General features: G+C 38.5%; 1 protein-coding gene across 1 annotated transcript in view; it reads right to left on the bottom strand.

Annotated features, from left to right (window-relative positions):
• Positions 1 to 3845: 3845 nt before the first annotated feature.
• Positions 3846 to 11497, bottom strand: part of ELOVL7 (ELOVL fatty acid elongase 7) — a 32275-nt gene continuing 24623 nt past the window's right edge. The window contains exons 4-8 of the mRNA XM_080362886.1: positions 10403 to 10483; positions 9944 to 10000; positions 7713 to 7818; positions 4745 to 4881; positions 3846 to 4086 (exon numbers count right to left, since the gene is read on the bottom strand). Of these exons, the coding sequence (XP_080219012.1) occupies positions 3883 to 4086; positions 4745 to 4881; positions 7713 to 7818; positions 9944 to 10000; positions 10403 to 10483 (585 nt within the window). The 3' untranslated portion in view covers positions 3846 to 3882. The remainder of the gene's footprint in view (positions 4087 to 4744; positions 4882 to 7712; positions 7819 to 9943; positions 10001 to 10402; positions 10484 to 11497) is intronic.

The raw sequence follows: 11497 nt of genomic DNA, 5'->3' as shown, positions 1-11497 counted from the left end.
CCCGTCTCCACGGAAACCGGCAGCCGCACGCACCGCGCCCGCCGACCGTTTGAATTCGAGCCCGAGAGGTGCCGCCTTCGCCTATTGGGTGGCAGCGGCGGCACGTGACGGGCGTGCACCGCCCTTGATTGGCAGCGAAAGCGCGATGGCCCGCCCCCTCTCCTTCCCTCCCCCCGCGGCAGGTCGCGCGGAGGGGCGGGGCCCTATCGCCGCCATAGGCCCGTGCCCGGCCCGGCCCGGCGGGGGGCTGCACGTCGCCCCTGCCCTGCTCCAGGCCCCAGGGCCGCTGCCCCGCGGTCGGTGCCGCTGCCAGGCTTCCACGCGTGCTCACGCTCCTCAGCCGGAGGGCTGGCCGTGGGACGGAGGGCCGGGGCGGGAACTAACGCCGCGGGCTGGCGGGCGGGACAGTGGAGGAGAAACTCGACTGCCCCCGGGCAGGCGGAGCGGGAGCGGCTCCTTCGGGGCAGCCTGCGCGGAAAAGAGCTTTGAAAGAAAACCCGCTGGGCGGTGCGCACAGAGCCTGAAGCAGGAGGCGCCGGAGGCAGCGGGAAAGGGCAGTTACGAGGCCCTCAGCCTCCCCGACGCCCCCTACAGCTCCCTGTCACGTCCACGGACACACACGACTTGTAAAACGAACATCAACTACCTATTGTTGTTGGTGCTTCCTCAGTCAGGAAGTGTGTCCAGGCTAAGGTGCGGAAAACAATCAAATCATGTCGATGAAATATTATTTGGTGAAATGCCACTTGAATACAGCCTTTTCATTCATTTACCAAGAAAAAAAAAATAAATCAAGCAAACAAAGCAAACCACAGTTTTCAAGGTGAAATTTCTTAGGAGGAGTAGCTGATAATACTGGTGTTTCTCCTCCATTAACTCTAAGGAACACAAAATTTTGAGCCCAATTCCCCTCATTATCAGTAGCCATTCACTATAATATTAATGATTTTGCTGACTGTTGTGCTCCTCTTTTATGTTATAGCTCAAACATATAACACACATCAGCATGTAAGAAGCACAATTTCAGGTAATAAAAAAATGTAACTGTACAGATCACATTGTTATTCTCACAGGCTGCAACACAGCAGGGTTTAATAACATTTTGCACCGGTATCATTAGCATAGCTACACTGTATGCAGCCTCTTCGGATACATCCATAAAACACACTGAAACAATGCATTCTTTCTCCAAATGCTTCATAACTTAGAGAAACTAAACCAGCGTGCAAGAAATCGTGGCAGGAATCTGAAATGACGCTTGCTGACACCTACTTAATGATTAGCGTCTCTCATTTCTGCTCCTGCTTGTTAGTTCTTAGTCTCAACAAACTGACTCTGGAGGCAGTTGGCTACTGTACAACTGCTGGACTTAAAAGGCTTTCCTGTCTCCTTTTTGTTCAGCACCTGTCCCTGTGCAGAGCTGCTTATTTTTGACAACGTATACTCTCAGCTTCTACTGAAGCCAAGGGAGTTTGAAGAATCAGTTGCAGATCCAGGTCCCAAACCAACAAACAAGTGCCTGGCCCCTCACACCCAGCTGCGTTCTTCCATGCATTTTGGAGGGGGTGCGATAACTGCAAAATCAGAGAGCAGAACTAGGACCTCACCACCCCAGCACAGGAGTCACCTGCAAGATTAGAGAGAAATGCCTGCTTCCCTCCAGAAGAAGCGGAGGGTAGTATCCTATAGCTTACAGTACAGATGAGCTGTCACAGCCTTCCCCGAAAGCCTTGCATTTCTCAAACGTGTCAACCTTCAGGCTCAACAAGGCCTAACTGAAGCAAATTGTCCCACTTATTCAGTTCTTAGTTAAGAAGTTATTACATAACAAATAGGCACCATTCAGGCTTTAAAAATAAATCAGTGGCAAATCATTTCTAGCTATTTGTAGAAACAGCAATAGGCCTCTCTCCTTCGGAGATGATCCCCTACTTTGGAAGTCAAGGGCATACATGTGGGCTGGAGGCTGGCAGGATTTGAGACTTAAGAGTCAGTGATTGCATTTCCTACTGAAAATGTGTGTGGCTCCTGATCAGCACCCTGTCTGTATTGGATTCTGTGCTAAAGAACCTCTCTGCACGCACTGCAAAAACTCAGCAAGGAGGATTCCAGGATCAAGCATCTAAAATTTACCGGTCACAATATATATCTCAAGACATCCAAATCCTTTCTGGGATCTAATTTCTATCTGCAATGACAGCTGGTAGGCTACAGAGACTAAATAGTGGAACGATATTTTTATATGTTTCATAAAGAAGATTTGTATGTAAACTCATAAGAAATCATTCGTAACTCATGTCTATGAAAAAATTTAAATCCTTTTAGCATTAACAATGCACCTTAAATGTCACTATTCCCATAAGAGTATTCAGGTAACCAAACCTCCTTTCTTGGAATTGTACAGCAGGGAGGCAAATAAAAACCAGCCCCAAAGTTTTGGGTATTTGAAAAATCTCACAGATAGAACAAGTACAAACCAGATATTGCAAGCTTCTTTTCTGTTAATAGTGAATATAATAAAAACCAATACTTTTAAAGGTACCATTAAGTTAAACACCTTTAACTCCTTATTTACACATCTGTTGCATGAACCAGTTCCTTAATAAACTCATACAGTACAAATGCAACTTGCATACAAATAGCTAGGTCCTTTGACTTTGATACGTGTGACCCTAACAATCTGCCGAACCACGGAAAACAACATACTGGTTAATACTACATGGACTGGAGGCATGCCCAGTCACCACTGTCTGGCCAACCCCTGGCAGGTCAGACAATGGCACATATCGTTTTGCCTAGTTCTGGACAAGGTAACTGGTGCTGTTAATGGAGGAACTTTAACCTTGAGTTCTTAAAAAGAAGCAATAATAATCATGAAAAACAACAACAACAAAATCAACAGAAAAATCTTTCTAGGCATGTATTTCAATAGATAATAGAAATGGAAGAAAACAGAGCACAGTACAATCATGCTAGGTAACATTTGGGCTTCAATCAAAAAATATTTTTTTTAAACTTATTTGAGGATTACAATTTTGGCTACTGATTTACAACATTTTTTCCCCCACTAAACAGCCTAGGCTCCCAATATCAAAACATATCCATAGACTCATTGAATAATAAGTAATTAGGGTACTTTGGTGAACAAATCAGTAAGGTGTTTTGATCATCACACTACAAGACAGTTTGTATAATCCCCAAATTAGAATAATGTTCAAGTGAGTAGAGTATGAAATGAATTATCTTAGTAAAAGATAGTATATCCAAAAAACTATGATCTTCAAATGAAACACCATACCTTGACAGATTAACATACATTCCTTTAAGTAATATATTTCGTAAACACATGTAATAATGTTTATGTATTAACTATATTAATAATAAGCTTTAGATTCTATAAACAGTACTTATTGAAGATTCACTCTTTTAATAAAATGCAGCTGACAGTCTCAACACCTATAACATTTAAGGTGAAGTAATTATATCCCCTCAGTGTTCAAAGTACTCAGTACTTGTCATACACATTTTGATTTTCACAATGAATATCTTAGTTTTCACACATCTTCTAGATAGAGATCATCTATCTGTTCATTTCTTATAGGATAACGATGAACAAGTTGTTGAAATAAAAATACCTTTTTTCCTTTTTTTTTTTTCTTTTTTTTTCTTTTTTTTTTTTAAGTCAGAGATCCATACTCCTCCTCTCAGCCCCCAAATTCTGAATCCCAAATAACTTACAGCAAAAATACAAATTCTGTTTTGGAAGAAAACATACAAAATATACATTGTGTATTGTGTGCACCTAAATAGCTTGATTGTCAAGTAGTGCAAGTTTCAACTTTAACTTATACACTTTTTTGTGTTTAGAGACAAGAGTTTGTTTCACTGATCTTTCTTGACCCCATTTCTTGCCACCTTTGGTAGTCTTTTCCCCTTCGTGTAAGCATGGTACCAGAAGTGAAGAAACAAGACTAAAAACATAGCGCCATATAGCCAAATAATAAACATGAAAATTGGATACTGGTACGGACAGTCATCCATTATGTAGATTTGTCCTATATGGACTGTAATCATAATAAACTGGACCTGGAGGAAAAAGGTGAAGAAAAGAAATAGTTTTAGAATAAATTACAAACTTACTACAGAAGTTTAAAAATATTCAGCATAACTTGCATATAGAAAAACAGAAAGCATGTTTGGGGGCAGGCTTTTTCAAATTATAAAGATGGACCTTTAGAGCCCCTCTCCCAAAATGTTACTCCACCGAAAAAAGATTCACAGAGTAAAGGAAGAGGAAGTCGTGGGACAAAGTGCATTACAAGCAGCACTGAGAAACCCATTCTTGGAGAATGGGAGTCTACCTTGGCCAGTTCACAGAAGAAAGAACAGTATTTGACCTGTGACAAATGGGAGTCTTCTTCAGAAAAAATACAGAGAGAAACAAAAACATGACTGGTGAACCTGAATTCCCACTTTCCTTGCACACTAGCATGTGACACAAAAAGGTCTGCATGTCCCAAAAATATCTATTTAATGGAGGATTTAAAAAAAATTTCCACATGAACTACAAGTTAATAATCCACTGGTATGGCCACCAAGACAAAAAGACTCTAAGTTATAAATATTCAAGCTAAATTATTCAGAGTTACATGTGACTACATGGACTACTCCATAAACACATACAAATGTGTTAGCCACAGTCATCTTTCTGAGAGGTATTTACATCAAACAGAAAACTACTCACAAGTTGTATAGTTGTCATGTATTTTTTCCACCACAAATATTTATGATATGCTGGTCCCAAAGAACATATTCCATAATAAGTGTACATGATAACATGGACAATACAGTTCAGCAAAGCATGAAATGTTCCTAAACCACCTGTAGAAAAAAACAAAATGTAGAATTATTTCATCAGGTATTTTAAAAAGTCACCTCAGGTCCTACTAGTTTCCTTTGAGTTGGGGTAGAAAAAAGGTACCACAAAACCTACAGACTTTGATTAGCCCCTCAAGGTACTTAACCTGAATTGAGTTGACACCAGTTCCGAGGGACTGTATCAGTTTTCTTTCTCAGAAAAGGCTTATCTAAACATTTCCAAAACAGCAATAAAACATAGCTGATCTAATTATCTGTAAAAGATTTCACTCAATTTTTTTGTTCCTTGGGTTCCTTTTGTTATTATTTTTTATTAGAACACATACGTGATGGAAACACAGAAAGTTCAGTAGAAACAGTATTCCTCCTGTTTTACTCCTCATTTCTAGACATCATGATGAACTTTGCAAAGCTCTGGAGGATTAGTAATAATTCCCTTCCTAGCATAGATTTCCACATTCCCAGAGAAAGAATCATGGTTTCTAACAGTAAGTTTTTGGAATCATGACCTAAGTGAGGGTGTCCTAAATTCATTGTCCATCTCAAAAACAGACTTCAAAATGAAAAGGAAATTTAAGGCCAAGTGGCCCCATTTGGGACAAACTCATGACTGAAACTGGTAGGATATGAAAATTTCACAAAGCAAGTAAGAAAATACTTTTTTATTGGATCAACTACAGAGTTAGATGATCCTGGTGAAGTAGTTTTATTTTAACAAACACAAGAAATTATAGGTTAAAATTATGCAAGAAGTGTCAGCAAAGTCTTTTTAAGAGAAATATGAACATGAAAATACTGAGCATCAGGAAGAACACAAGATAACACATAAGCAGATCTTTAACAAGAAAAAAAGCCAATTTTCCATTAAAAATCATTCAATTTAGAAATAAAACTTATTTTGTGATTTTAGTAGCTCATAGTAACCTTCCAGCTTGATAGATGATAACTCCAGCTGTGATTGCAAACTTTCTTTGAAACTTAGCTATTTGTACTTTTTAAAATATTTTTTGTGTTCTTACAGTTCAAATGTACATACTTTATTTGGCTTGCACAGTGAATATTCAAAAGAAAAAATAAATAGATAAAGCAGAGAAAAAAGAAAAACAACCTAAACAAAGTATAAAAATATGCTCCAAAAAGCAACACCATACATAAGCACAATTTTACAACCACCTGTCTATATCAGATCAGAGAAAAATCAGAATGTTTATCCAATCCCATCGTTTTTTTACAAACAGGTTGAAAACTTGATTAATACTACTATTTAGAAGGACAAACAGTGTTGAAACTGAATACAAGATAATCAACAGCAGGACTGATATTCTTGGAAAAAAAATAAGTTATCAAACAGAACAATATTTGGAAATATTAGTATAAAGATAAGCAATAGAGTTGTAGAAACAAACATAGCTCTGCATGAATATGAGTGTCTATTATTAGCAGAGGACAAAACAGTTCTTGCACGCTGCTGAAAGTATTTGTCAAATTATCGTATGGGAAATTCGACTGACGCAAAATCAGAAGCCTGTAGCTGGTACACTGATCCAATGTCCAGATAAAATGCAGGAAGTTAATCATCTATAAATGGAAACTTTTCAAGGTTGAAAAGGAGGGACTGCTACTTGTTGTTGGTTTTGTTTGTTTGTTTTTCAAATCTATAAGCACACTGAACTGTATGCTGAGAAAACTATTCACAATTCTATCATTAACTTAAAATACCAGTTACTCAGCAACATTTCAGAAAGACGTGAGCAAGACAGCAGTTTCCTAATAAGAGAAACAAATACAACAGAGGTATATCCTTTTATACACTAGGAAAATCTGCACACTGGACATGTTCAAAAGATCCCATCTACAAATCTTCTGGACTGCTTCTAGGTCTTGTTTTTGTATTCACAAACCAGACACTAACAGGTGAGATCTAATAAGCAATGGTTCTTTTCATCAATTTGTGACCAATTTCTGGGAGAAAGAAACATGTCAGAGAACATTAATGAAGAAACGTGTACAAAACAAATCTATATCTTAGTAGAAACACTTAAAAAAGCCTTACACCCTCCTAGCGGTGGACTACTAAATGACTGTGCGTTTTTCCACTCTGTGCTTATCAGGCTGTTCTCACAGCAAGCTGTATTTTTTAGTGTTGCACACTAATAATGTAACATAGGAAGATGCATGCACAGACATGGAGAACAGGAAAGGAGAAAGTGAAGATAAGCTAGAAGTGGACAAAAACTTTCAATTCAGTACAATGCAAGTAAGTTTCGGTAATAAGTAATGTCCAGAAAATATTTCTGTAGTTTTGGAAAGCTAAAATATTAGATGTAAATAACCCCCCCTTATGCCACCTAAAGCCCGTAAAAATAACTGCAACAAAGCCTGAATAATTTCTTAAACTGGCAAAAACCAAATGAGAACACAGCCCTGCCCTTCAACTCAGTTCTTACATTTTGGGAGTCAAATGGCTTTGAAGCAGTTTCAACAGTTATCTGGCTTGTATCTCTCCCCTTAGCACTTCTGACTTTGCAGTCACCTCTCTTTTTTATGTAATAATGCTCTTTGCTTATCTACAGTGTTCTCCTCTGCACCCTTCCCCCGGCATGCCCCAAGAAACCAACACTACACAAAATGCTATCAAATAGGAAAAATGAGTACTCCCCACCCATATAAATATTTACGGTGATCTCATGTGTTCCAAGAAATACTGCAGACATCTAAATTTAAAAACATTCATGTTTACAAGATTTTTAATTCTATTCTTTAAATATTTTTGTCTAGTATAGTTAACTTTTACTACCAGAAGATATGTACAACTGAAACTCTCTCTCCACTACCTGGAGCAAATTTGACTCCAAACCACCAGGTCCATGGCATGATGGAATGATGAAAGACATGCAGGAATGTAACTTGGTTGTTTTTCTTACGCAGCACAAAAAATATCTGAAACAGATTTTTAATGAACAGAATGTTACAGGCGATAACGAAGCCCAACGTACCTATAGAAAACTGTATGCATCAGTGCTGGTTGCTCACTACTATACATTTAAAAATTCTTCACAGTTGCAGTCTTAGAAGAAAGGAAACTGGGGCTTTGGATATGCAAACTAGCTTTAAAAATAAATAAATAAATAAAATAAACCAGTATGTAAAATCCACCTGTGAAGTCTGAAAAGCCAGGGCAAGCTGTGAAAGCAAATGTCCAGTGTTTAGCCAGTGTAGAAAATATTAAGTTACAGAAATAGCACATTATTACGAACACTCAGCTACCCTTGAAAAAATGAAAAATTTGACAGAATATATGTAGATATTCTTAATCGATATTGACAGGCCTCATTTTTAAAGGACAGACATTGAGAGAAGTGTTAAGGGAAGACAGAGCAAGAAAATTGTGTAAGGAGAAGTCAGATCACGCAAAGGGTAGTATCAGATGGCAAGCAAAGGAACACAGAAGAAAAGAAGCCTGGTGTGCCCAGGAAAACATTTGGAAACAGCTGAATTAGTACAGCTAAGAAATTACTTTTGCAATAAACCCAAAAACCTGCTGAGAAACAGGTACCTGACTAGGTATATTCAAACAAAACAAATTTAAAAAAAAAATAATTTTTCAGGCCCAGGACTAATTAAAAAGGAGCAGTCTAACCAGTGCATAGTAAAGGTAAATAGAGGACTAAACTTGTCAGGCTTTTCCAGCTTTAGCATTTCCAGCCCTTCCATTACCATTCCATTTGTCTCAATAATTATGATATTCCAGTGTTGAATCATGAGTATTTGCAAATCAAAGTTAGATGGCTAATTTTGCTGGCAGGGTATAGAACACCCTAACTGCTCATGAGTGAGCTCCTGAATCACCACTGTTACATCCTGCACAACAGGGCAAACAAAATCACAGATGATTCCAACATGCAGAAGCTGGTTTGAGAATAGCTAAATGAACCCTGACAGATGTCAGTCTCAGGAAGAGGGAAATCATAGAATGCCATGTTGGAAGGGACCACAATGATCACTTGGTCCAACTTTTCTTGGCAAAAGCACAGTCTAGACAAGCTGGTGTGTCCAATGTTGGGGAACCCACCACTTCCATGGGGAGATTATTCTAATGGCTGATTATCTTCATTGTGAAAAATTTCCCTCTTGTGTACAACTGGAATCTCCCCAGGAGGAACCTACATTCATTGCCCATCAGGGAGATCCCAACCTGTGCTGCAGTCCTGCAATATGTTTTCCCAGGTGCAAGACCTTACACTTCTCCTTGCTGAACTTCATAAGGTTCTTTTTAGCCCACTCTTCCAGCCTACTGAGGTGGCTGCAGGGTGACTGCAGGGTGACTCTGGCTTCTGAAGTGTCCACTTGCCCACTCAGTTTGGTGTCATCGACAAACTTCATCAAGGTATACTTGATCCCATCATCCCAATCCCTTATGAAAATGTTGAACAGTGTTGGGCCCAGTATTGATCTCTGGGGACCCTACTCATGACAAGTTGCCAGTTTGAAGGAAGGTGGCTGTTGGTGGTAAGCAAGGTCTATATTCTGATTCAATGCAGTGCTCCTCGGACTTCCTTTGAAAAAGGTTAGAGTGCCATAATGATATCAAACACATCTATTGTCACGACCACCAAGGCATACACAGGAAATTAGAGTAGGTAGGTATGACAATTAATACTGTATTCAGGGCTGCTGAAGAAAATATTCTGAATATGGAAGAGAAAATCTGAAGATGAAGTGGAAAAAAAATTGAGCATGATCAACATTTTTTATCTGCAGTGTTGTGACAAGCATTGCCATAGCACAACAGGTTGGTGTATTTAGCTGTTAAACAGACAAGTTATCAGGGCTTCCTAAATTTTTAAAGGTGTGCTCCCTCATTAACATTTTTTCTGATAATCAAGGAATGACAGTGTAATGGGATAATATGATGAGAACAGATATTAAGGGTAAACTCCTTGATGGTATTCTGATAATTGAAGATTGGAGGGCTAAATAAAAAGCAATTCATGCCCCCAGCAGCACTTGTTCTTCTGCTGTGAAAAAGAAATACTACTACTTCGTTTAGACTACAAATACTCACAGTGTCCAATAATTCAATGAACTTGGAAAAGTAGTAAAGCCAACAAGTTCGCACCATCTGTAAGAGTGAAAACCAGAAACTGTTAAATCCTAATAGTCATAAATAAAACTAAGCAGCTGCAGGAAAAATAAGTAACTATATAAAGGAAGTAAGTGGCATCACAGGGCTGATAGAAATATTTAAATGTGTGATTTGTTTGGTTTTTCTTTAAAAACACAAACTACTTTTTAATCCTGAAGGAATTTTAAAATCAAGAAGAGCAAGCTAACAAATATGTTGCTTCTTTCTTTCTCCCAATCAGCCAAACCCTCCAGTTAACTCACATGCTCTACATTATGCAAGAGAGAATTTCCATTTAGTGCATTCCACTTTACAGTAGTGCATTTGGTTGTTCAAAAAGCATTTCTAAAAATAAAGTCAGTATAGTAAAACAATTCAGGTTTGTGTCTGTCAACTTACTCGTAGAGCTGTAGGTGACCTCGAGTAGTCAACGATATCACACCGAAATGAGTACCCTGTGGCCCAACCTGACATAAGAAACTGGAGCAAAGACAAGGGAAAGGGCAAAGACTTACTTTATGTCTTTTGAAAAATTCATTATTTTGGATTGCTTTCACAATTACTAAGCAGGAGAGGAAAACAATGTTAAAAACTTGTTGAATAAGCAACCTTGTCATTTATTACCTCTGTATGGGCCAGCTACCATAAAATCATTTGCAATTGCAGACTAATGATTTTTTAATTCCATGACCGCACCTTTAAACAAGAGATTTCTTCCTACACCCATTATTTCACCACTAATAACCAAAGAGCTGCATCTCAAAACCAGTGTTAAAAAAAACAACTTACTTTGTAAATCAGACCACAAAAAATAACCAAACATTTTGAAATTTTTTGAGAGTTGCTATCACAGTCAACCATCTTAATACTGAAAAGAAACCAGCACATCATCTTAATACTGAAAGAAAACCAGCACAAGAGAAAAATATGGCTTAATGTCATTGGAGACAAGGAATGCATCAATATACACTGTAGTTTTAGTATCATAGTTTCTGAAATTTTGCTTAGTTAAACTGCATTATTCAATTAGTCTTTTACTGATAAGAGTGACAAGACACTAGGGTTTTACAACTGAGAGCGCACGCATGACCAAAGGACTGTATGTAACACATATAATTTAATCTTTTCTCTTGGAATAAATTAAAGCTCAGACAAGAGCAACATTGTTAACATTAACAGTTGGCTCATTCCCCTGCCAGCCACTGGGACTACTGTATCTTATATCTGTTTATAAAGTCCTTCTCATCCATTGATCATCATCATCCACTCATGCACGGCAGGAGGTTCAGCTCTCTTAACAGGTGGAGAGTTTTAGTCTGTTTAACTTCCTAAACAAATCAGTTGCTTAAATAAAATAAGATTTGAAACTCCACCAAGACAACACAATGCCAAAGCACCCACCAAATGGCTCGGTTCCAAAGAGGGAAAGAATCAGCTTTTTGCTGAGCACCAGACAATAGCAGAAATTCAATCTGTTGCACTCTCTCCAAGCAT

This window comes from Nesoenas mayeri, assembly GCF_963082525.1.
Source record: "Nesoenas mayeri genome assembly, chromosome: Z".
NCBI lineage: Eukaryota > Metazoa > Chordata > Aves > Columbiformes > Columbidae > Nesoenas > Nesoenas mayeri.
The sequence above is the reverse complement of the archived record's forward strand: the minus strand, read 5'-3'. Positions and strand labels throughout refer to the sequence as shown.